Genomic DNA, 27,828 nt, shown 5'->3' with positions numbered 1-27,828 from the left:
CCTGTATAAACAGTACATGGCTGGATGCAAAAAGTCAAAACAAATCCTTTTTGTTCTATAACATTTTTGCGTATCTCTGACAGAAAATGAGTTATCGCTGTTTGAAAATTACTTTCTATTGCGGAAAAGCGATTTTTCACTGTTTTTTAATATTCATTTAAAATTAATTAAAAAACTAAAAATAATGCCATTCTGGAAATCAAGAATTTTGTTCTACACACTTGGGGCTACATTTTTTCCTATACTGCGAAAAATTTCTGAGGGGTGCTTCTTTGCGAAAATTGCGTCAGAAAGTGAAATTTGCAATTTAGTGACCTTGACCTTTGACCTACGCAAAAGTTGTCAACAGAAAAGTTGTCGGGCGTAAAAAGTTACGTCTGGAAGTGAAAAGATCATTAATAATTTCTCAATAGGAGCAAAGATATTTCATATTTTTTGTTTTTGGAAAAATCTGATTTCCCGGAAAAGCACTCCTTATTTTGACTTGAAAATTTGGTGAGCGAGGCCTCTTGACCACCCCAACAACATACTTGAAAATTGGAATGGCATGTTTTCAAGAAAAATTTTTAACATTTACCCTCAAATCTTTCCTGGACGCACCCAATTATTAAAATTAAAAAAATATCCATCAGAAAGAACCTTAATTTTTAGACAACCCCTGTGTTTGTTTGTCTGCAATCTACTGCAAATCAGTTTGTTCTCATTACTGGATCCGAGTGAGTTCTGATTATTGAAGCGAGAGAATAATTATTGCAATCAGCCCTTGAGAAAATTGCTGCGAGCAGACAACCGGGCAGATAAAAGCAGAGATGAATTAGCATGCGTTAAAGCGAGTGCGCCGAATGAATAATTTATGTTTGACTGAGCAAGAGAGAGAGGCGCTGCCGGCGAATTTTCGCCCTTCGCTGTGTGAAAGCAATTTGTACACATTTATATATATATAAATATGGCATTGCGATCCTTTTGCTCTACGTTTTGCCCTCGCGTTTCGCGGCCACGTGCCCAAAGGCCTTTCCCAGTCGTGTCTGAAATTCGGACGGCTTGCGTGCGCTGCTAAATATTAGAAACAAATTGGCCCTGCCGCGTACAATATCCCTTTTGCGAGGCCCATTTTCATCCCTACGGCTCTCCTTTATCATGCGTTTTGTCGTTCAGCATCTTTTTATGGGCTGCAAATTGGTGGACGTGACTGGGTTTCCAGTGAGCTCTGGACAAAAAAAATATCTCAGTCTAGAAATCGAAGAATAATTTTTTCAACATTTCTCCGAGGGAAAATTTGATTTCGAGTGGCGTTTCGATCAATTTCCTGCAAGCCTTGCACAGCACGTCATGTATATTTTTCCTCATTTTATATTTGTGCCTCCGTCGGCACGTCACCTCAAGACGAATCACACTGGAGAATTATTACCATTCGCTCTGGCAAGGCATTTCTATAAAGCACTTCTTGTTGGTGCGCGTTCTGCACTGATACAAAGCTCGGTCGATTGATTTTCTTCCTGCGCAGGGATGTGATCTGTTTCCAGGCTTTAATAAAATCAGACCTGAGTGAGTCGGATATTGAAAGAAGAAAAAAATATAGAGTTTTACAAGATCTGCTAGGAGCTGTCTTAATTTTTTTTAATAAATATTTTAATCTAATTAATCATTAATTATGTTTTGTAGGCGTGTTTTATACCAATTATATTATGAAAATTAAATTTTCAGACTCTTTGGGTTATTTGTAGATGTATTTGGACCAGAAAATCAATTAATTTATAAATTTATAATTATTCAAATTTCTTCCTAAAAATAAATTCCCATGGCGGTGGTAAAAGTATTAACAAAATTTTTTGGTTCAGTTAATATTACAACTGAAACACAACAAGTTATCCCCCAACAAAACCACGCTGTTTTCTATTAATTACCATATTTTATTTCCTAATCATACCTCCCAGTTTCCAATTAGCTTCAAAGAAACCGTTCACCTCAAAATTTATAGTCGAAATTTAAACATACATATAAATAATGCAAGATGATACCGTGAGAAACGCAAATTGTAATTTCAATTAATCTCAAGCTTACAATGCGAGACTTCCTTAAAGCATGTTAGACTACAAATTGCAGGTTTGCTTTGGGGCTGACTTCTGACACCTGACATTTAATTTAGGCGCCGTACTCAAGTGCAGATGCTGAACACCAGCCTAATTATTTACATATGCGCGTCGAGGCCAAATTGCAACTGAGCGGTTGACGAAATGTATAGAGTGAGTCAAAGTCGTCACGCGCTTAAATATTCATGGGCGCATTACGCCCCCCGCCACCGCCATACAGAGATATAAACATAGACACGCGTTACGTCAAATGTGGGATCGATGACGTATGGAATGAATACAGGAAGAGATCCATTCAGACGCTTGATTGACCCCAATCTCGCGCTTGATTTCATGCGCCCCAGTCCACCGTGGCCTCTGCCAACCGCTTTTTAATGTTGCACCCGGCGGGCCCAAAAACGTTCCTCCAATTTGCGTACGGAATTCCGTAAGGCGGAATGAAAAGTTTTTATTGAGGGGAAAAGGAAAGATTAGTGAGCGAGGCCCCATTTTTTTGCGCCTCGTTTGAACATCAGGCCACACACGCGACGATCGAAGAGAGACTAATTTGTTGCATTATCAAAGGAAATTTATTTTAGAGGGAAGTTTTAAAGCGATTCTGCTACTTTTAAAATAAACAATCAGCAGTTTAATTCTTAGTAATTAATATGACACTTGGGATAAAAATGATGCAATGAAGTTTGTTTGCTATAAGTTGTAGAAATTTTATAATTAAATGTTTGACTGAATAAGGAACTGCCAATTATTTCATATTCGAAGAACTGTCGCAGAGAAGGAGCACACTTGCGCATTGTTTAGTATCTTTTAAAAGTATGTCAACAGATTAGTTTATATATTTGTATTTCAAAAAATTAAAACATTTTATTAAAATATAATACTTATTGTAAATCAAATAACATTGTGTAAAAAAGTTTAAAAAATTTATATGATTCTATTTAAATGTTTAAATGAACAATATTTAAAAAAATTTAAATAAATATTATTTTAAATTAAAATCTAACTTCAGGCTTTTTTAAGTTATTTAGCTGGAATTTTCCTCAGGCTAAGATTCAGATTGCAATCAAGTGGCTGTTTATTGACTTTGCCGGTGCATCTTTTTTTTTAATCCAACAGTCTTTAAGTGCGCTGCCAAGTTGATCGCAAAGTGATTCGCAGGTCGGCGCAATCTGACCTTTGAAAAATGCAAACATCACCCGGTTGAGGAAATAAATTTCTCAGTGCGGTGGCGTAATGCAAAATCCCACGGGGATGTAAAAAGAAGGCGGCCGTGAAATAAATTTTCTAAGCAGCCACCGCGTCGAGGAGAAAAAAGAAAACCAACTAACCATGCCCGTGTGTTGTTATGAAGACATGAAAATGGGAAGAGAGCACGGCGTCGCAATCCACTCTGCGCACGTTTTTTTTCACCCATCAAGCGGCCGGCTTTTTTATCCTGGAAATTGTCTCGCACACAATTTCACGGGGTTCTCTTTTTTTATCCCTTTCAAAGCAGCAAAGGAGGACGATAATTAACCCAAAGGAAAATGGTATATTTTTTAATTAAAATATAACAAAAACATTTATAAATTTTCTCTCTCATTAGCCCGAAGCGGAAAAGATAAAGGCTAATTGTTGCGTCCTTTTTTTTAGAAAAATTACCGCGAGCAACAACAAACAAGCTGATAAAAACAAGCAGACGCCTGCAAAAGCAGTTAGTATGCAAATCTCGCGGTGCACACAGCCTAGAGATAAAGTGTATTTTCAGAAATGCACTCCATATTTTCCATGCCCTCGTTAGTGATATCGGACACGCGAGACGTTTTCTTCCGTGCACACCAGACGGACGTTTTGGTTAGGGTAAATTATTTAATTGCCTCCGCGTGGCTGGACGACCGAGCCGTCTCCCTCGCAGCAGGTGCGCCACAATTGGGGCACACGTGATTTTATCTGGCAAAGAAGCGAGGAAGTTTCCCCCGAGTAGCCCACTTTGGGTGTAACGAGCCCGTTTGAGAGCGCGCTGAAGAAAATTCGGCCCTCGCCTATCTCCCTTCATCAGCCCCAATTGTAAATTTGTGCCTCTGCAGGGAGCGCAAAGAAAGCACCAGCCAGAGTTAGCTCTCTGATTTGCATATTTTTACACCCCACCAAGTTTTGGAACTGGAAAAAGAGCGAAACTTTTCTGTAAAATATGGGGGAGTCTTTTCTAAAGACAGACTTGCATTCATTTTTCCTGTATTGATTTTAAAAGGCTTTTAATATGAAGTTGAACTGGGGCCGTGAAATAGTGTTACTTACATAACCTTAAATAAGTTAATGAAAAATTACATAAATAACTCAATTTCATATATATATGAAATAATATATATATGGGAATAAAAAAAATTTAATTAAATTTTTAAAAAAGTAATAAATTTTATTTTTCTTATAACAAAGGCTCTCATGTTTTCTTTTTTTTTTACCATTTTTTTTTTGTTTTTTTAATGAAAAGTCAAGAACTATTGGCATTTAGGTCAGCTTTTGTGAGAGGCATTAATAAAATATAATGACAAAGACTGTTTTTAGTTTATTTTAAATCTATGACAATCAACATAAAATCACATTTGAAATATGCAGAGATAAATTTACCTAGCAAACCGATTGTGAGTGGTATAAAAAAATTTTAATCCATTAAATTGCTTGGGCTTAGACACCATGACTCATTTAGATATTGTCATGTTTATATTTATCGCACAATGTGTTTTTTCCTCTGCCCATTCATTCAATTTGGAATGCGATACTTTGCGAGTGCAATCCCGTGCACCAGCAGTTTCAATCAGCGCGAGAGTGATGAATTATTCAAAGAGAACGGCAGGTCGATTTTTCCATTTGCACCGAGATTTTGTCGCATTTAAACAGCCGACTGTCAAATTAATCGAGTTACCTCGACGCTTTCCACTGTCAGTTGGATGAATCCGTCGAATCCACGCATTTTGCACCGCACATAATTTCTCCTCTAATAAATTTACGAGCGTGGATTTTGCACCCCTTCGATGTACAAATAAATCTGGTGCTCGCCGCTGGCGGACATGTTTCTCGTGGTTAAGTTAAAAAGCAAACACTCGCGCGTGTGCCATTTGGAGATATGAAATATACCCTCTCCTTATACACGTGGAAAAGGACGCGTCACATAAATTGAGAAAAGCAGCTTCGGCGCTGCGTGTGTCGCAACACGGGTTTGCAATTACATTTGCAGCAGCAAAGGCAGCCTGCGGTAACATAATTCCATTTATGGCCGTACATACACTATACATGTCTCATCCTTACCATAGTATGAGACCATCGATCTACTAACGTCAGACACTTACACAATATCACCCCTTCGAGCCACGTAGAAAATATTACAAAATGGCGACTTTTCGGTTCAAAGTGCTTTTTAAGGCATTTTATTTTCCGGCTCGTCCCGCAAGCGTGTCGTTTACAAAGGGAATTGCGACCTCTGAAATTGAATAGCTCTGACCCATCTTCTTTGGTTGGCTCTCTTTTCAAAGAAACGCGCTTGAACTTAAAAGGACTGCAATTTGTACGAAAAAAAGCATCAAGGTTAAATAAAAGTACATACATATAAAAGCTGCTTTTTTCAAATGAGAATAAAAAGAGTTATCCAAATGGCTTTTATAGAACTGTTAAATAATATGTTTTGTTTTAAATAAAATAATTGAAGCTGTAAGAATACAAATAAATTCATAAATAGAATATAAAGATTTGGTGAGCTGTTCACTTACACAGATTTGTTTCTTTGGGAAAATATTATAATTATTGCCATAAATATGAAATTTTCATTGTTCTTGTGGACAAAAATATGCTTGGTTTTTTTTATTAGAGTTTTGAGTTTGCTGTTTTGAAACCTAAAGATTATTGCAGTTTTTATTGATTATAATTGATTGGGAGCTCAGAAATAATTATATATCATTTACATTTCTCACAATCATCCTCATCAATATTTTTTTCGGTTTGTCTACGATTGGTTTTATACAATTCAAAAGATAATAAAATAATAATGTGCTCTGCCCTCAGCAAGTATGGCTGGTGAAATTGTCAGTTAGGGGTGCAAAACCCTTTCGTGAATTCCCGCCACGCAACATCTGTCTCGCCAAATGGCATTAGCGCACATAAAAGTGAGGATGGCCCTAAAATTATATTGCAGCCTGTTGATCTCCGGAGTGCAAAAACACTATACTCTCTTTGAGCTATAAATTATTTCGCTGAAAAAGTGAATACTTTATATATAAGCTTTTTGATCAACCAAAGAGGTGAATTTATTTCAGAGTTAATAAAAAATTGATGCGAATTGTTGCACGAGGCGAGTTGTTGCGATCTTAATGCTCGGATTGCGTGGACGGGGGTGGCTGGAAAAGTGCAGGCTGCGCCAGGCCGGCGGGGAAGGAGCGAGCGAGAGAATGTGTGCGAGTTTGTACCTGCAATGCAGTGTGCAGATCGATACGGAACGCGAGTAACAGGTCGCGCAAATAAAAAGCAAGAAGGCCTCCCACGCAATCGGGCGCGTAATTGAAATATCTGATTGAAACCAACATTACCAAATCCCCAGCAAGGTTTGTGATTTACAACTGTTTTAATTGCCCTCCCTTTACAGCGAAATTTCTCAGCGATTTCCTATCAGAACAAGAAACCGAGGAAAATAAGTCATTTTCAAATCAAGTTTTCCGAGTCTGGCCAAGACAAGGGTCTTATCGGCCTTTTTCCGAGTTTCCAATCTTTTTCACCTTTTTTTTCATTGAAAGAATGTGAAAAATTCCTTTGAATTTATTCGCTGCTGCAAATGGTTGCGTCGTTTTTACAAAATAATATTTTATACAAAGAGATAAAATCTTTCACAAAGCGCCACCTTGTCATATAATTCACGATAATTCACATTTTTCCAAGTGTTCTGCGTGCGCCAACAGATTTACCCGAATTAATTTGCGTCGCAAACTATGTTTTCACCGTTGTTTTTTTTTTCGCTTTTGCACCACCCTCCCTCCACTTCACGTTAGAATAACCGCACAGAGTTTCTGCAAACAGCGTGAACTCGTCGCTCAATTACTCGAGGGTGGTTGATTGCAACTCCTTCTGTGTAATTTCGCGAGCTGCGAGTGTTTGGATGGAATTAATCACAAGAACAAATTCGCTGGCAGCTGCTCGGAAATCCCACCGGCGGGGATTATTTGCGTGGTTATGCAACCGGTGTGATTCCGCCGCTGTGCAGGTTGCATGGCGCGACCACATCAAGGGTAATTGCAAGGGGAAAAAAATATATTTTATGCATAAAGTTGCTCTATGGGAAATAATAACATTTCAAGTGAAACGTCCATCAAGTTAGTTCTAATTATACTCTAGTGTTTTTTATCACGTCATTTGATATGGAAAGTAATTATTTTAAATTAAATCACAATTCTGTGTAGTTTAAGTAATGATTTCAATTATTGAAACAATCAGTAAAATCGTAGCATGAAATATACAAGAACTATAACAAAATACTATAAGTTTTATAAAATTTTAAAAGATATGTGTATGCATATTTTAAAATTTAAAAAATCATTTTTTTAAATATTTCAAGTCTTTTAAATTTTAACTAAAGAATATTCAGGGCTCATTTAGAGCACCTAAAAATTAAACAAATTTAATATAATTGTTTTATTATGCTCTTATTTTAAAATTCTTATTATTGCATATATATGTGAAAAATACCATTATAATTTTTATTTCATCACATACTTGAAAAATTAATAATTATAGGCGTTTGTATTTGTAAGCCATATTCTCTAATGATAATGGAGTAAGTTAAATTTTTGTGTAAATTCTTTGCATAAATGATTTCGTTTAAGAAGCTAGAAAGTTCTCTTTGACAAATATTGTGCATCGTCACAGGTCACATGACCTGTTGAGTTTGACGCGCAATAATCATACCGTTTGCATACACGCGGTCAAGTGACAAAGGCGGCGCTGAATATATAATGAATGTGGTCGCCTGGCTGACGTCCGGGCCAGTCTGAACAATAAACTGGAATTAGAGCCGCTGCCAATATATCGGTGCATTCTTTTTCTCGGCTAAAAAGCTCGCGGGCATTTTGCTTTTATTGGGCAAGACTGAGCTTTCCTAAGCCCAGATCAATCTTTCCTGGGAAAATCTGAGGGACCCCGATTGATGGTTCGGCCCCGGGGATGTATGGCGAGTGCAGGTGGAAAGCCGTCTGGGAATACTGATGTGCGCTTTAGACCCTTGGCTGGCATGCATGGGAATGGAAATTCAGGCCCGAAAACACCCGGAAGTCGATCGATATTCAATTGGGTTCAGATTGGTGGAGAACCATTTGTAGAAAACAACGGCTCTGCCAAGCAACCAACATTTATCTGAATTTATAAAAATAGCAACTTTTCCCACGAATTCGGCTAATCTTAAACAAACCACGCTTGTTGGGCTGATTCGCCAACACAAAAGAGCATTCGATGGCCTTTGTTAGATGCAAAATCATGGGCTGTGCTTGACAGGTCCGCCTCTACACTTGTCAAGCCCACAATGATTGCCCCGAGGCACGTACATATCATTATAAAATTATACCTCATAATTCTAGAAAATTCATAATCATTTCTCATTGGAAGACTCTTAAATTTTCAGATCCTTAAGCATAATGCATGATTTTTTTATTCAAAGTTCAATGTTACAATCCAACGTATTTCCAAGGCACTATTACTACTGCCATCAAGAAGAATTTGCTTGTTTATCTGTAATAATTAATTCGCGAGATGTAAAATCTGAAATGATCTCAAATTAAATAACAAAATTATAAGCAAACTAATCAACCAAGTGATGATACGGCGCTTGCTGCATGGCGCGTAATTAAACCGAACTCTCATCACAAAAGAGATTAGTGTGAAATGAAGGAGCAGCAGGACGTACTTTGGCACCCCCGCTGCTGCACTTCCCAACGCAGGATTTAATTAAGATGTGAAAATCTAGAAGCTTCAGAAATTTTGGCCATAAAAAGTGATACGAGTGTGCAGAGGATAAGAATGAGGTGCTGAAATATGCTAGAACAATATTCAAGCAAGGAGCACTAACAATAAGTGATCTTTGACGTCAGATTTCAAGCGATTTCCGATGCAAATCCGATTAGCAAAACTTGTCCTACGAAACGCCTCCGTTGAGCTGTAAAAGCTTCCGATAAAATCTGTTGGGACGCGCAGGTAAACAAGTGAGAATTGAATTAAATGTAATTAACTGGCAGTCGTCAAATGACTGGCAAAAAAAGTTGACTGCTTTGGATGGGCAAGTTTATTTTGAGACTGTCGTCGGAGGTCGCCGGCACGAAAGGCATGACAAATGGGGCTTGGATTACGTGTCCTGTGTTTTCGACCGCAGAATAATTTTGAACTCTTGAGAGGAAGACGTTGAAAAGGAGGCGGTTGCACAAGTTTGTTCCACCATTCACGTGAAAAGTAATAAATAAAGTATTCATTTCCGGCTTACATCTTAAATCTTTTCACGCTAAAATAGCCGTTTTTTAATAAGGGCTTAGCTTCATAGTCTCATTTTGCCGCCTGAACAGCGGCCAAAGAGTTTTGAGGATCCACAGATCCTGTATGTCAAGATTTACCATGAAAAACCTGAATTGGGCTAATCTAGGCAATCTCTGGACAAAAATGATTCGCGGGCAAGTGGCCTCCTAAACTGGGGTCAAAAGGTGCTATCAGCACACACAAAATTTGGTAAGAATCAGTCAGTACTAACTCCAACCTTGCTCATGTACCAAATTCATCCAAATCGGTTTCCTTGTTAGTTGGAGGACATTGTTTACTATCATTTATTGTTGTTACGTTTAAATATTTCCCCGAGTTTCAAATTAGATATCTTTTGAACTTTGTAATAAAATAGGTAAAATAGCTAGTATTTTTCATAAGAAAGGAGACTTCCAATGTTTAAAAATTTCCAGCAGGTATTCTCCTTGGAGATGTCTAGTATTTAAATTATTAAATTTTCAAACACACAAAAAGAAAATATGCAAAATATTATTTAGACATGTATTTTTTTTTATTTCTATCATAATCAGCATATTATTCGCTTCCTTTATAATTTAGTTAATAATTAATAATATTGGCTTCATACACTTGCCGAACCTGAACTTATTATGAGCGTGAGCAATCATTACTTCAATATTGTTTTTACAACAAGAGAATTTATTTGCAAAATTATTATTATAAAATATTAATGCTTAGTTTTTAAAAAGAGAACACGTTTTATTTTATTGCCAATTATAAATAAAAGTGAGCTCAAAAATATAAAAAGTAAAAATTTTATAAAATAAAAAAAGGAGTTAAAGTTTAATAAATAATACTTAGTGTTATTTTAAAATTATTTACTTTTTATTTATAATATTTTCTTCTTATACGGTAAAATTTGAAACTCAATTTAAGAACAATTTCATTCTATTGGTAGACAAAATTTCTAAAAATATCTTTTGCTTGATCGCGACGAAATACTCAAAGTACATTTTCACTTCATTCATCAATGTCTATCGATTATTAGAAATAAAAACTGAAATCAAACCTATCAATTACTTAGGTGGTATTTTTTTCAGATTGGACAAATTACCCTAAACTTGGAAAGATACGTAAAAATTTCCTCAGACGGGTAATTCCAACCAAAATAAGCTGAAAATTAAAAAAATTTATTAATATTTTTAATCAAGGGCTGCTTTAATCAGCGCTGCTAATTAATTAGCGCCGCGTAATGAACTCATCCACGTGGAAAGTCTCGTTCCCTTGACTACCTACTTGTAAATTATGATTTTTGCATGCATTTATACTTGTTGCTCAGAACGCAGTCCGACTCCCCGGGGGCCGCACCTATTGCGAATGAGAAAACTAGTCTCAAGCATGCACCATCTCGATTCGCCCTCGGCGCTTCCCTGTGCACGCCGACGTGCTGTACAAGCAAAACGGGGCATTTGCAAGAACCATTGTTAGATAATAAAACGCCACCGCGGTCAATACACGTAACGACCCCTAAGGAATCAGCCTGTAATCCTCCACCATCGTTGCAACACGGGAACTATACAATATATACCTGCTGCCAATGTTAAATATTAATTTCGCAGCATTAGCGACCACCCTTACTGGCCGTTGAACCCAAGCAATGGTAGTTTCAAGAACTTGTTAGCTTCGAGGTAAATTTAATTTGATCGTTTTCTCTCTGCTTGTTTTTTCAAAACTCGGCAAAAGAGATTTCGGGCAAATTTTATTCTTTAATTTTGTTTTTAATAATCTTTAAATGAGCAGATTTATAAAAAAGCGCCGCTGTTACAAATTAATTATTATCCATAGCAGTTACATTACGAAAAATGAATAGATTTAGTTGATTTTAGTTGTTTTACTTTAATGAAAAATACAAAATCTTTATTTTTTTTTAAATAGTAAAAAAATCTCTTATCCATCAATAAGATACAAATTATGTAATGAATAACTACAAAATTAAAAAAAAAACATCTGGTATGTTTTAAACATCAAATTTAAAAAAAAAATCAAAAACTGTGTCATAAATAGAACTTTTGGTGCAATTGGACTTTCATGCTGGCCAGAGCGGAATTCAAAAGCGCACACCTATGTGTGTGTGATGAGCGGCTATAAAAATCGATAACGGCAGCCAGCGCGCGTCTGCCCTACCTATGGGGGTGGGATGGTGGGTGGTGCGGTGTACGTGTGCGAGCGAGTGTGGCACGCTGCTGCTGAAAAGTATACACACTTCAAAGCTGGCGGCCTTTCCACCTCGCTTGCATAATGACGCGCCTTTATCTCACTTTCTCGGCATCCTCGACTCGCGTGCGCATTGAATTTCCCTTTATTTGCGCCAAGATATTCCAATGATAATGGTCTGTGGCGGTGCAGGAAGCGCGCACTTGACGATTTCATGTTAAAAAAATAAACATTGAGTAGAAGTTGTTATTTCATTTCGAAGTGCAAGTTGGTGTGGAATTATGCGCATCACCCGGTTGCATCTAGTTAGCTAAAGTCAAGTGGCACTTTAGTTGTCGGCAGCACAGGTTGTTATGTGAAAGTACGTCGCTCTACTTCAGGAAAAATTACTTATTTTACTTGAAACCATGCGTTTCCAGGGAACTTAATGTGGTATTTATTCAATCGCAGTTGAACATGGTTTAGCTTGCTAGATAAAAATTGGGTTTTATACAAATTGCATTTAAAATGTCAGATTTCATAATTCATTTTTTTCCCAGATAAAACTTGTAAATATTTTTTGTGTAAATACACTTTGACAACAAAAATGAGCGTATTTTATTTGTAACTCACTATTAATTAATGTATTAACTGTTACATTGCTTCAAATTTAGCCAAAGATTTGTATTTCAATTGGTTATCAATTAATTACAATTTAATTTTGAGCCCATTCTGCCAACAATTAACATCGTTTGAACAAAACACGGTTCGTCAAGGAGAAGGATTTTTTAATCCAATTAATTTATTTAATTAACGCCATAGTAAGAAAAATATAAAGAATATGTTTTTTAAAAATTTTAAACACAAATTGAAATTATTGGATTTATTATTTTAGTTTAAACTTAAAAATTAAAATGTTATAAAATTAAAATACATATTTTATTTTAAAATAATAATCATATTCAAAATGTTACAAATAATATTAAAATTTTAATTTTAATCTTTAAATTAAGTTTTTAATATGATGATAAAAATTACTCAAAAGTTCTTTTTTTGGAAAGGGGGGGGGAGGGAATTTTCAGAAAAATTGGATTATCATTGAAATACGAGGAAGCAATTATTCAATTCTTTGAATGCAGTCTATCTTATATATAAACAATTAAATTTTTCTGTACAAACTGACACTTTTTGTCTCTTTTCAAGAAGCAGAAACTTTAAAGCCTTCGCTTTACAGTTTTTGCCGCGATCCCGGCAAACTTTTTAGCTGCGTTAATCAGGCGCCTCGTTAAAATTCAGCACATTTTGCGATTGGAGAGACCGGTGCAATTTATTTGCTGCAAAGTCGGTTCTCATTCATTATTCAGCCGGTGCAGAGCCCAGAAGCTTTCGCAGCGTCTTTAATCTTGATTTGCTCGAACACAGAGTGCTCCGCTTATTCTGGCTCGCGCGCAACACAAAAAAGCTAATCCTTTACTCGCAGCCAATTTCCGCTCTCGACACAACGACCTGACCTGCGGCACCCGAGTTTTTTTTCTAAGCTCTGCGCCGTCCTCGATGTGTGTTGACACAAAGGTCTATCTCTTGATTGTTGCAAGTTTTTTACGCATTTAAAGTGGAACAGATTTTTTTTTTATTGATTCGTCTATATTCTGTAAAAACGTCTTTGGGGCTTTAAAAGAGATAAAAGAAAACCCCGTGGGTCATCGTCGAAATAATATTTTATTCACCATTTCGTAGAAGAGCCTCTTCGTTATTATTCAATCGACATGTCACGCATGTCTGTCACCTGGAATTTTGGCCAAAGACGTACTTTTCTTTCTTGGGTGTGTTGAAGGAAGGCCGGTCTTTGCTATAAAATATGGAAATCCCCTTTCCGCCTGGGAACGTTTACTCCCTGAAATATTCATGAATTCGTCTCCATTTATTACAACCTGAATTTCCCTAAAGTAAACTTCAAAATTATTTATTTTGAATCAATAATTAGCGCTGAAATTATAATTCCATTTACTTTTTAAACTTTCCTAAAATAATTATGACCTGTGGACATTCAAATGCAATTATAAATTAAACCATTTAAAAATTAATTCAATTTTTGAGTCAGAATCGAGACTTTTAGGGATCGACTTTTTCTCAACTGAATAATAAAAAGCACCCAATTCGGGTCATGCGTGAAGGGTGATAGATTATTGGAGAGTCCTTTAAACGAGGGTCTCATTTATTTGTCCTCTCTGAGGGGAAACTGAGGCCACTGTTTATGTACAAAAGTGAAAAGTCATGATGGAGCGTTTTGCCATTTGGCATTCTGAGAGCGATTTTGCTCGCCTGTGTTTCGAACTGCTGCACGTTTTGTTTTGTTGTTTTCGTTGGCACCCGCCCTTGCAATCATATATTGTTTTATTGGCCGGTTGGTTGATTGCATTTTCCCTGATCACACAGATGCGTCAAACCCGCCTTTCTTCTACCCGGAACGACCCTCGTAAAGCTTTTTATTGACTCTTTTACTAATAGCACAGAGAGCCATGGCGAACGAGGCCAGTCAAATTGAATCACATTTTCTGCCTCCCTGCTCACCGATGATGTTGAAAATGACTGGAAAAAGAACACTGCTTGTATGAAAATGTGTCTTTTATGAGTTTGGAAAGCTATCTAATGGTCCGAAGCTGGACATTGCTAAAAAGAAGTATTGAGTTTGCAAAAGACATTAGATTCTGAAACTGCTGAGCAGAGTAATCAAAATTCTACGATTTAAATCTTAAAATTGAAGAAATATAATTTTAGCGTCAATATTTAATGATGTTTCTCTTTTTTACTTTCATTTCACAATCACCAGAACTTTTATGAAGACATTATATCATTTCATTTCTTGTTCACTTTAAATTTTTCATAATAATTTTTCTAACTTTCAAAATGAAGAGTCAAAATTTCGGATGATTTTCATAGCTATTCAGCACATTACGCTCATACTTAAAATCTAAATGCTCTCATTTGTCATTTTAAACTGCAAAAAGTATTGAAAGATCATCATAAATCCCAAGTCAAACAAGCAATAACAATGAATCACAATTTGCCAATCGCGGCGTAGTCCATTAATCAACTTTTACCGTCGTCACTTTGCATATTTCGCATACACACGCAATGATTCAACGTACATGTGTCGTTCGCCTGCACATTTATCGACTAAAGCTCAGTGAAAAAGGGCCATTTGTGCACGGCCCGTCCGTCCGTCATGCGAATTTTCTCCCGAGAGCCGGCCGGTCGGCGTAGTTAACAAAGTACGTACGTGGAAAACACACACACACACAACTTTGGCTGGCTAATCCTGGCGTGTAAGCAGCCTTGGTGTTTGTTTTGCTCCCTTCGCCCTCCATTTATCTCTCGCCACTGCAAATTGTGCGATTTTACTCGCTGCAATAAATGTCGCACCTAATTGGCGAGCAATCAAACTGGAACTAGAACATTATTTGTCATGTTTATTTATTCCGGATACACAAGTTTTAATTGCTTCTGAAACTAAAAACAAAATGCGATTTTCCATCCCAGTGGGCATGTTTTTATTTTTTCATTAGAACCAACTCATTAAAAAATGTTGCCGACATGCATAAAAAATGGCCTCGTTTTGCTACAAAGTGAGTCTCACTCCGCAGGTGAGTTAAATAATTTAATCCCGGAGCCCATTATTCACTTACGCTGGAAAAATTGCAATTTGCATGCACTCTTTTTTTTTATATATTTCAATTCCATTTATGTGTAGTGCACGCGTGGCGAAAATTTGCATGAATAAATAAAAGAAGAGCCTTTCGTTGTGTTTTTGTCCTCGGTGGCGAGAGATATATCTGCGCAATAATAAAATCTGCTCACCGGAGGGAAAATAAACTTGGGCCGTCGTCGACGCAACTTTTGCCAAGAAAAGATAGCAAAGTTGCCTCTCCCTTCTTTTCTTCTGCCGTTCCTTATTTTCCCAAAGTGTGACAGGCAAGTAAATTATCGGCCGGGCTCTGCGAGTTTTCTTCCCAGTCCCACGGCGCTGCAAAAGCTTATGCCAGTGCGTAAGGACGCGCGCAGGCCACTTGCAAAACTCCACTGGTGAAAATTTGCTTATAACTTTTTTTTTGAAAATTGGACGATATTTTTTCCATGTATGCTGATTTTTGTTGACAAGAATTGATCTTTGAAATATGATTAATTGTCTTTAAGATATACCGGTTACAAAAGAATTAATTTATAAATAAGTCACAAATTTAATAATGCAAAGAAATTGCCAGATAAAAAGAAATATGCATATTTTTTATTTAATATTTAACTTAATTTTACATATTCCATTTTATGCAAATAGATTTAAAATAATTGTTTATTTTAAAATTTTAATTAAATGCACAATTACAAATAAATTGACATAATATTTGTTAAAATTCGAAATTTTATTCCCTTTTTTATGAACACAAATTAAATTTAAAAAAATATTAATTATATTGTCTCTGTTGGAACTTAAAATGAATTTGATATATTAAAATGGATAAAAAACATTATTTGAGCCAGATTATTTAATATTTTTCAGATACAAACAATTAATTTATAGCAAAATCAAAGAAGTTATAATTTGAAGCCAAAGTTTACCTTGTGCAATGTTTTGCTAAATTGTAAGTTAGAAGGTCACATTGATTTATTATGCACTGCATTTGCATAGGAATGTAAAGCTCCTCTGTTCGTCGCTTTTGTGAAGGAGAGTCCTCTCAAAAGTTTGAAATCAAAATCCATGCAGGGGCAAAAATTAAAATAGCAAATTTTGATAAGAAGTTCCCCTTTCTCCTGCCGTTCAATTCCAAAAAGTGACAGGCAAATAAATCAGCCAGGCTCTGGGAGTTTCTCTCTTTCACAAGTTCCTCGGCGCTGCGGAAGCTTATGCGTGCAGGCCACATCAAAATGTCCTTTATTGAAAATTTGCTGAAGTTTGCAAACTTTTGTAGGACAATTCATTAAAAAAATTAATCTATGCGATTATTGATCTCCCCGAACAAATAAAATAAACGTACTAAATTTTGATATTTTTTTTAATTGCATAAATGAATGGTATAGATCAATGAAAATTGAATCCATACAGCTTTGGACCCAAAATTTTTGTTTTCATCGGAGTAAAATTTGCATCATCTATTTTTTAATAATCAATCAGGCCAATTTTACATTCTTTTTCAAACAAGAGCCAAAAGAACTTCTCTCCTTTCAGGAAACACGCGAAATGGAAATTTGAATTGCCCTTCGTGTTTTTGTTTTGATCGCGCGGATTGCTCTAAGGGCGGATCTGAGTCAAAGAACGGTGTGTGGTAGTTATGCATGCGTTTACTGCGCGTTCATAAAGCATAAAGCGCTCGCTACACCACTGCGCGCCTTTATATTGTGTGATTACAACCCGGGCGTGTTTGTGCGCACGACAATAACCTCCGTCGTTGTTCTTTCCTCGGGCCTAACAGAGTTCAGCTCACGCGAATAATTAATTTGTTAATTAGCATACGACCCCTCCAGCCAACGCTTTAAAGAGACTCACTCCAACCGCTGTGTTTATGTGTTGGATTACATTTAGTCCTAAAAATAACAATGCAACGGAGTTTAAAAAAGTACTATATGAAAATTTCAAAAGTAAAACTATAATTATGTCTAATTAACTTAAAAAATTTTGTAATTTATTCTCCCCAATATTAATAATTGCGAAAATTATTGAAATTTGCTGATATTAGTTGTAGGTTTTCCAAAATATTGTATTAGCAAGATGAATTTAAAAATAATTAGGAAGAACTAATGAAATTGAAGCTAACACTTGAGGTGGATTTCATGAAAATTGAAACTGTGCAAAACTTATTGCAGAGAAAAAATGAAAAAGAAATCAAGGACAACTGACCCCGAAAGGACACCCGCAGTTTGCTGGTAAAAACCTAGATTTTGTTGTGTCCAAACTTAAACTTGTAAATGGGAGGGGTTTATAAAAATAAAAATTTGGGAGTTCTTTATTTGAATAAATGAAAATTACATAAATTAACTTAACAACTGAGGCAGCCAAAAGCTTCATAAGTTCATACTATGAATTTTCAAGAAATAGGTCCAAAGATTTTTCTGACAAGATCATAATTATCTGCCGCAGTATTGGTTAAATGCAATAACTCGTATTATGCATTTAAAAACAGATTTTAATTTTTTTTTTTAATTATAAATTATCAATTCTGATATGCATTTAAAATTTTATTAAATATAATTTCATTTTATTTAATTTTACATATTAAATCATGTTTTAAAATTTAAAAACACGATTTTTAAGAAACTTTGTCTTTTTTCAATATTTTACATCATAAAGTATATTTAAATTGTTTAAATTTTTTGCATCCTTTCTGGTAAATTTATTTTAAAAAAAATGTTTCTTAGCAAGCCATTATGAATTCGTTCAAATTGGTTTTAAATTATTTATTTTCTTAAAAATAAAGATAATGTTCTAATTTACAAAAAAAAAAAAAATAGTAATAAAAAAACTGCTTTATCACTATTTTGTTTAAACTTTGAACAACTAATGTGAATGCGTGTGGAACTTCATGTTTGATTTTTTAGACTTTCTGGCTTGATAAGTCAAAGAAATGTGTTATGGAAAATTGGCACGATAAAATCCTAGAGCTGCAAAGTACAATCTGTCCATGTAGAGCACTTTGAAGGCTGCCCAGCGGTCCCAACGCAATTTTCGCCGACTATATTGGACGCGCTCGGAACTAGACTTTTGTCACTTTGTAAACGCACCTGCTGCGATAAAAGGCAGCAAATTGAAAGCGCCGGGATATATCTTTTTCTTCCCTTGCTGCGGAACAATTTTCCTTTTGGATATTCGACGCCCAATCATTCTCCTTTTCAAAGCGAAATAATATTATTTCGCAAAGAGCAGAGAGTCGCGTAATTCCATCCCCTTCCTTTTCTTCCCTCCAATTAAATTATATTTCCTTTCTGATCCTCGCCGCTTGTAAAGGATTTGCTCCCGGAATTCTGCGCTAAGCGAAAAATCGCGCTCTCATTTTTCACCCTGCGGTGACACTCCATTTTTATACACCCCCGACCACCTACTCCATCCGCTGGGAATTACGATCCTTAATTACCGAGTGAATAATTGCATCGGCGCGCGAGAGAGCGCGGCGGATTTTTATTTCATCGCCTTTCCGCGAGGTTAATTAAAATAGCAGACTGAAAGCTTCTGCGCGCCGACGAAAGTGAAATTTATCCTCTCTGCTGTGATGACGGAACGGAGCCGCACCTGTTTATATTTATTTGACGCAGTGCACACACAAGGGTGCGGTCGTTTTCCGGCCCCCTAAAAACGCGATCCGAAAAAAGGGAAGGAAATTGGAGCATAAAAGTAGGAAACGGCGGAATTATTCCAGCATTGATCTCCGCACATCTATGGATTGATTTGTCATTTCAATCCAGCAGCCCTCTCTCTCTTTGATCAAGAAGTTTTGTTTGGAACGCTTCCATGTGAATTATTATTTTCTGATTACAATTTTATGGACTTTTGGCGATAAAATATCCTGTGTTTATAACAAGGAAAAATTGGATTCAAATTTTACTTTGGTCAAATTTTAAGAGAAGTGCACTTCTTTTCTTGACAAGCTACTCAAATTTATCAATTTAAAAGTACTTAAGTTGTGTGTTGGAGTTTTACTAAAAGATTAGGTACTATACCGATAAGTAATATTTTTTTTTAATTTGCTCTTTTTTAGATTTTCTCCCCATTGATTTTAAGGTGAAACAAATTCAGGCTCATCGTACAGGAAATTTAAAAAAAAAAAATGATTTATTAGGATATATTAAAAAGGGTTATTGTTTAAAACAATGATTACTTAGTGAGAAGAAATAACGAATGTTTTATTTTAAAAAATGGTACAACAAATTCGCTGAATCGTGTTTAACGGTATTTTTAAGCAAAATATGTTGGCTTAAGATTTACATAATGAACTTTTAGTTGCAAATTGTGTTTATTGATATATCACAAAGGCAATTGCTGCCCATAACGGGATACATCATTTAAACATTTAAATAAGCGATATAAAAATCATTATTATGTACTAAAGAAATCAAAATAAATATTATTTTTAATTGATTATATTTTTAAATATATATAATAATTATAATTAAAAATTGTTTTACGTTTTTAATTTAATTTAATAATTTATTTTATAATTTTATTTAAATATTATTTAATTAATAATATTACAATAATTTACTTTTAAACAGTAAAATTTTTGTTTTAATATTTAAACTAAAACTAAAATCATACAAGTATTGTTCACCTTCCCTTTGAAACTGCCTCTTGGTTTAATAAATTATTTTTCCCCAATCAAAGTTCATGTGATATTATGTTGACAAGTTTGCTAAATGGACTATTATGTGAAAGCAGGAATTCTCCGATATGAGGAGAGAGAATGCAGCTTATCGTAATTCATAAGACACATAAAAATAAATTTGCAACTATAACGTTGCATTGTAATTGCCCAACCTATTAAAAAAATTGTATTAGTTCCGTGATTGGCATCATTCGAGTGCCACTCTTAAATAATTTTTTTCATACTCCGACCCTTAATATAAAAAAAAAATAAAAAAATAAAAAAACATTGGAAATGTTCAGATTCTAGCCGAAATCAGTAATTTTTTTTTCATTTTCCATTGCACGCATCTGTTGGAACAAACTTTTGCGCCTGCCTCCTTTTCATCTTATCATCATTGCAAGTAAATTTATTTCTGTTTTTTTTTCGTTTTTTTTTCTTTAACAATATAGAATAGTTTATATTCAATCAATCACCATTTGCCATCTCTAATGAATATTTATCCTCTAAATTACTCACGAAGCAAATTTTTGCTTCAAATTTTGAATATAAATAATTCAAACCTATAGTTTTAAACTAATTTATAATTTGAATAAAAATCATTTGATTACTCTAAGTGACAGAATATTCATTTTCCTCCGGCCCTAAATGCAAATCCACACGTTTTAAATACAAGAAATAATGAGACCCCGAACAATTCTAATTATGCAAATGGCCCACTTGAGCTGGCACCCCTTCAGCGAGGCAATTACACGGCGCTGGTTGAAAAGTTGGCCGCGCCACTCGCCGAGATTAGAATTTCATGTAGCCCCTTGTGCATAATAACAGGCAAAACCAGTGGTCACACCACTGCCTGTGATCAACTTAATTAAACTTTACAATTATTGCTCTAATCCGGCTTAGCGAGGACACTCTTTTCGTGTGAGCGAGAATCTTTGGAAATCGCAGACGGTGGTCTGCAGAGTGGAGGGCCGGGTGCAGAGACAAAGGGCTTGTAATGTAATGGCCACGCGCGCGCTTGCTTACCTGACAAAAGATAAGGGCCGCTGCCTTCTTGAGCACGCCCTCAATGCAGCCGCTTTATCGCCAGGCTCACCCGGCCAGACACACAGAGAGAGCAGGTCTCTGTCAAAAGTGCCACGGATATATTGCAATTTCTACCTGCTCATGTATTTATGAAAGACCCACTCTCAAAAAGCTCATCTCCGCTCAAAATTATTTGCCCGTGTGTGCTGCGCAGTTACTTTACTTGCGATACTTGAAAGTGAAGGGTTTTCAACTATTTGCCATGTTTGATGAATTTGTCTGATGTTTTAATAATTTAAATTTATTTATGGTTGCAAATTATTAATTTGAAATTAATTACTAAATCAATCTCAATTATAATTTAATCATAAATAATGTTAATTATTTTCAAAAAAATCTGAATTTTAATATTAGAAATTTAAGTAAGGTTAAAAATAATAAGCTGACAAGATAATTTTTTTTTTATTTTGTTAATTTTATCATCAGTTCATGTTGGGCACCCATAAAGCATTTTTTAAATAAAAATTAAATGTTTTCAACAATTTTTAACAAAAAAATGATTTGAAAAGTGATTAAATTTAAATTAAGTTATAATTTTAGAATCCAAAACAGAAAGAAAATACTATATAGATCGGCTCCTAATAGTGTTAACCAATGAGCATTTAATTACTTTATTATGAATCAGTATCACTTTCATAAAATAAGAAAAATTGCAATCGACTTTTGCGCAATAAATCCTCCCCTTTGCCCTTTACTCATATTGCATGTGTCCCCCAATCAACCAAAATTGGATTGAACGATTAATAACACCAATACGCTCATGAATTATTATTGCCGCTAAATTATTCCCAGTTGGACACGCGAACTGATGAAAATAGAAGCAAAGTGTGTCTGGAGGTGAACAATTTATTCTGTGAACTAACAAAAATCCAGTCGGCATAAATACGAATGAAAGGCGAGAACCGGCTAATTCCGAATGGGAAAATACAGAGTTGATGAAGAGGTGGTTTGTTTTCATGGTTGTGGCGAGAGCTTTTGTTCTGTTGCATGTCGGAATGATAGATTATCAACGCGTGGGAATTATTTTCGACAGTTCTGGGCTATTCCAGCCTTTGATTACACCCCTCTGTGCTCATTATTCCCACTCGCTTTGAAATAAAAGTGGCGCCGCTTTGTTTGCCAATAAAGCTCATATTGTTGCTTCAAAAGAGAAATTCTCCACACAAAAAGCTTTGATCCAATATAAAACTCTTTCATTTATACAACAAAATGATCGTTTGCTATTGGAAGACTATCTTGAATAAAAATCACAATTCGTCATATTTTTCGAGGTACCAAAATGTTCTGGAATAAAAAGAAAGTGCCATTAAAATAAATTAGAACATTATTCACAAGGACGTGGGAACAAAGATAATTTAGGCGACTCTGGTGTTGAATACGAAAAAGTTGTCCTCTTGCCGCCCGGCTACCGAATAAAAATGTATATAAATAAATTAATGACGGAACACACCGGGGTGTAATTTACTAATGGCATCGCCGGACGCGATCTGCGGACGTACCGAGTCTCCAAAGTTTGCTCGCAGTCATGCATCATAAAAATAATAATGCCGTGTGAGGCGCTCCCTTGATAAAAAAAAATAAAAAATAAAGACCGTTTGCTAAAGTGGTGATAATGCACACGTTCCTTTGTCGGCGGCGAGTTCACAGCTCAGAGAGAAAGAAAAGGCTTTTCACCTGCACTCTTTGCCAATTGCATTAGGTCGCCATTTTGGCAGTGACGTTCTCCAGTCAGAGAATTATTTATTCTCAACTTTGAACGCAAGTAACAGCAATCAATAATAAAAATTTATTAAAAATAAAATATATCATTTTTTTATAGAGACAATAATTTTCTAAAGACAAACTAATTTAAAATAATGTAATTTATCAAACAAATAAATAAACTAAAAATGCTAAAATATGTTTTTGCAGTAAGATCTGTCAGGTATATTGTTTTATTAAAAAAAAAAATAAAGATTAAAAATATTAAAATTAAATTTTAAAAATGATGCAAGTCAAATACATTGATTAAAGATAAATTGTTCCACCTTATATTTCAGATGTAAATAGTTTATGTTGTTATTAAATAATATTTAATTAAAAAACAGAAGGACAAAGAGAGCTACGTTTTGCAAATGCACAAAGCCTCACACTGGCAATTTTATTTCGAGCCCTCTGAAACAATGGAGGCTCTCTGGTGCCATTTCCCGTTTATAATTCTCCAGACGAGTGGTTGGAAGCTTAGCGAGGAAACCCATTTTGAAGTCCATTCTTTGCGCTGCACGCAGTCCCTGGAGGCCGTAAGAAGAGCACCACCACCATTCCACACAATTAGAAGGCCAGCCGGCGTCAAAACTTGACGGCGCCAACATTTGCAAGAAGTGTCTCTCTTGTTATGTTTAATAATAGCAATTTTAAGTTGGATTATACGCGCACGTTTTCACACTGTGCAGAGTGAATTTTGTTCCTCTGGATGGAAATTTTATTTCAAAAATGGGTATTTTTGCTCTTTCCTGGCAAATATAGCGGACATTATTTTGCTCCGTTGAATTGATTAATTATTAATTGCTTCGAAATAAAATTATTAAAAATGTAATAGATATCCTTATCTCGTGTCTTGGGTTTTTGATTTTATTTAAAACTTGACTTAAGTCAAGTCGCTTCATTTCCTCTCCCAAAATTTTGCGGTTTGTCTGTCTGGGCTCTAAAGACAGCAAAGAGGAAAGAGACCGTCTCTGTTCAACGGTGAAAATTTAATGAGAATCATCTTTTTGGCCTGGCAGAGACTTGACAGAAGTGAACGCCCGTTTTAATAAATCTCTCTCCGAATGAGGGAAACGTGAATTTTCAGCTCGGTTTTGCATTTCGCCAAGTTAATTAACTTATTCAACAAGTATACGCCCTAAAAACTTTTTGCTTTGGTCCCAATTCTCGTAGGACTTTGTTTGTTCAGGCGTATGGTTTTCGACAAACTTTTCGTTTGAACAGTGGACTAGCTTCATCAGAAAATTGTCCTCTAGAGTGAAACTGAGCCACTTTAGAAAATTCAATTAACGCCAAATAAGAGCATTCTCGCAAATAAATTAGCAATGGCGTCCCAATATAAAATTAAAATCATTAATTTTATTGTTATAGTAATATAAAAAACTATATTAAAATTTTGTTATAATTTTGATGATTCTTATTCTTTTTCGTAAAAAAACACGGTCACATACCGTGACGTCAACTAGTTAAGCGATTCATTTTTTTTTCAGGTTGTTTTTTCATTTTTCCCTTTGAATAATTAATTGGCAGCGAGGAAAGGGTTGTATCTTTTTGTTCCTTTTCTTTTCATACCGTTAAAAGGCTTTTGCTTGCGACTGTTCAGACTGTTGATCGCTGCTCCTGACGCCCAAATGTGCTCCGCGAGCAAATAATAATTCAAACAGCGTGTGCCTGTCAAATTCAACTTGAGCCCCTTTATACTGCGTGGCAATACACCGGCCGGAGGGGCCCCCATCCTCCCACACCATATATAGGGGCCTTCAGGGCTCTTTTTTTAGGAGACCTTTCTTGAATGACCGCGGCGTGCAATGTAGAGATTCAATTTTTGATAAGGGGTGTGCTCTTTGAGGCTCTTCTCAAGCGTCACTCAACTGAATATTATGCGCTCGGATGTCAAGGTTAAAATTCATTCATTCCAAATGTACGTCGCATAAAAAATAAATTTAAGGTCACGTTAATTTTTTTAAATAATATAATATTTTCCACTGAAATTTGAATAATTTAGTATTGTTTGATATATTATTTGAAACTTTTTTTACTTAAACATCAGCTAATATTTACAAAATGATGACAAACATTTAAAATAAAAAATTTAATATTTATTTATCAATTGGCAATTAAAATAATTAATAAAAACATTTAACCTGTCATTGAAAATTGTAGAAATAAATAATTTGCGAGTCAAGAAAAATTCAGAGTTTTCGGATAAAGAACTACGTGGATGGAATTATGAGCTGCGTTTGCAGTTTGGGTACTTACCTAGAGTCGGTGCGAGCGGAGGCTACCTTGGAGCCCCATGCCTTGATCATCGACACTAACTAACAGAGAGTTGCGCCGCCCGCGCCTCGCATCCGAGCAGGAGGCGGCAGGGGCACCGCGACCCTCGCACACCCTGGCGGTGCCCTCGGCAAGTGTTCACGCACTCGCTGACCTCCCACGGGTCAATAAAATGCACCGACTCGATGCTATGCCTCCTACTTGTGGCTCTGCTCGGCGTTTTCTCTGCAAAATTATTGCGATTCGTTCCACTTGATGCACCGCAATTGCTAATTAATCCAATTTCATCTGATGTAATTATTTTGTTCATTCAATGAAGCAGAATTTTATGAATAATATACAAAATAAAAAAAATAAAGTATGAAATACTTTGAATTTAATTAATTATTTAAAAAAATATAGGATTTTGCTACCTATAAATTTTTTATAATATATTTTCAAAATTTTTTAACTCGTAATGAATTCATGCACGAAATCTATTGATCTGTGAGGCAAGCATCAGGTGCAAGTTCTCACTGAACGCTTACAAGGGTGCTCAATTAGCATTCACGTGAGGCCAAATTAATCCACCTTTACGCTCAGAGCGATGAAAGGGTTTAACTGCATCTTGCTCTGCTCTTTGTCAGGCCGGGGGGAATTTTTTGCTCACCTCCATAATTTGCAGTGCATGTTTTCGTTCTAGACTAATTGTGAGGCAGAGTCATGCGCGCAACCTGTATCAACTTTGCTCCACCAAAAGCTGTCCAAACTCCTCGCCGGGGTTGTAAATAAGGGTCTCATTAGCGCCGGGCGTTGATTATTGATTGCCTCATTAGTTGCTCCGCCACTCTTCTTTGTGGATGTTTCCGCTTCACTCTCCGGGAATTTGTGTTCTTGCTTGTTGATTGCCTCATCGCGGATTAACAGAATTAAAACATGGATTGATCTTGCAAGTAGCACGGAAAGTTAAAAAGGCTGGAGATATTTCCAACATCATTGCTTTAACTTACGTTTAACAAGTAAATTTAAAATAAAATTCATACATTTCTGTAAGACAAATTGCAAACAAATAATTGCAGGAACACTGATATCAGAAGTAGGAGAACTTTGATAACATATTATTTCAATATCAAAAACTTGTATGAAATACTTAAGTTAAATATTTTTTTTTTTTAAATATAAATCTAAATAATAAAAATAAAATATAATATATTTTTAAATTTTAAAATATTTATAAAGCTTTATTTAAAATAATTTTTATTCACTTATAATGTTAAAAGCGGATTATTCCTGAACTTCATTTTCGATTATTTTTTCTATCCAGAAAAGTAAACAATAATAAAGTTATTTTTATGATCTTCTAGAAGAGCTTGTTCTAGATATTGCCGACTATTTATTTTATTGGACAGGAGAAAGCTATTTTTCTTCTGCCATACTTGCCACTGTGTTTGAACAGTCTCTCTTCTTTCCGCCGTTATGAAATAGATTCTCTGGCGGAGAAGCCGCCAGGGAGCAAACTTAATTACTTCGACCAGAGAAGACGGCGGAGAGTAAAAAAATGAAGGAACGAAAGCGAGAGGAAATCATCAGGCCTCTTGTCCAATTCCATAAAGCGCAAACGTTCCTTACCTTGCGCGTGGGGAAAAAATATAACTAATTTGTTCTGACTTTCTCATTGCAGACGGTGACTGCGTGGATTTATTGCCAGCCTCTTTTGGTTTTGACATTCTCACGTCGTGTAAACTCAAACTGCAGCTACCGGAAATCAGCAACTGCACCCTTCTAAGGTAGGAAACTTGCACCCTAATTTTTCTTTCCACAAAGATCTTTTATATAAATTATTGAGTACATTAAAGTCCATCTGCTATGACTTAATTTTAAACAAATTTATTCAATTTTTGAGAACATGGGAGAAACCTTTTTTGAAATAATTTTTAGCGTACGTGTTTTTTTTTTTATAATTTTTGGTGTATGTTGATAAAAATGCACAATAGATTTACGAGTTAGGCAACCTGTAGAGCGTGGAACAAACGCCGGTTGCATTTCTCGCCTGCCGCACCACAATTTCTTCCTCCTTATTTTGAGATTTTATTCATTCGCAAATGTCCGCAGCGAAACTCTGGCCGACTTTTTTGACTCCCTTTACTACGGCGAGCACGCAGCGAAAAAGGGCGACCGGAATTTCGAGTCACTCACAGACGTGGTGCCCATACTTTGGTAAATATTATCAGCCTACGCCGCAGCTTTTGTACATGCCTTGGTGCAGGTCCGCAGTGAACAATAATTCAAGCGAAAAGGACGCCTGCTTAGTAATGACGGGCGTTTCCATTAAAGCGCTTTTCTCGGAGCATTTCATGGCCGCAGGTGTGAAATTGAGCAGGATGGTCGGTCTCCGCATCGAGTGAGTGTATTAAAAACGCCTGACCCCGACGAAGTCAAGCTACTTTTTTGCTAAAGGACTTTTTCTTTTAGTCCCCTGCTTCAGAATTTGTCCCTGCCAGCGCCGTCTGAATTGCTCGTCTCCACTTCTCTTCACTTTCTCCGCGTCGATTCAATTACGGAGACTTCAAAGTAGGTTCATGAGCTAAAAAAAAACCGTGGACTAATTATCGTCTTAATTTCTA

The 27,828-nt window shown here is 35.8% G+C and overlaps 2 protein-coding genes across 2 annotated transcripts in view; one reads left to right on the top strand and one right to left on the bottom strand.

The window, feature by feature from the left end:
• Nucleotides 1–25,329, bottom strand: part of LOC132201319 (protein slit) — a 34,583-nt gene extending 9,254 nt beyond the window's left edge. Inside the window, exon 1 of the mRNA XM_059627400.1 lies at nt 25,208–25,329. The gene's annotated coding sequence lies outside the window, so the exon portion shown is untranslated. The remainder of the gene's footprint in view (nt 1–25,207) is intronic.
• LOC132201314 (tectonic-1-like) overlaps nt 1–27,828 on the top strand; it is a 44,239-nt gene that overhangs the window by 15,727 nt on the left and 684 nt on the right. Inside the window, exons 5-8 of the mRNA XM_059627387.1 lie at nt 26,886–26,991; nt 27,317–27,421; nt 27,471–27,605; nt 27,677–27,775. Coding sequence (XP_059483370.1) covers nt 26,886–26,991; nt 27,317–27,421; nt 27,471–27,605; nt 27,677–27,775 — 445 coding nt within the window. The remainder of the gene's footprint in view (nt 1–26,885; nt 26,992–27,316; nt 27,422–27,470; nt 27,606–27,676; nt 27,776–27,828) is intronic.

This window comes from Neocloeon triangulifer, unplaced genomic scaffold, assembly GCF_031216515.1.
Source record: "Neocloeon triangulifer isolate White Clay Creek 2 clone unplaced genomic scaffold, ASM3121651v1 ptg000001l, whole genome shotgun sequence".
Classification (NCBI taxonomy): domain Eukaryota; kingdom Metazoa; phylum Arthropoda; class Insecta; order Ephemeroptera; family Baetidae; genus Neocloeon; species Neocloeon triangulifer.
This window is presented reverse-complemented; position numbering and strand designations above follow the sequence as displayed.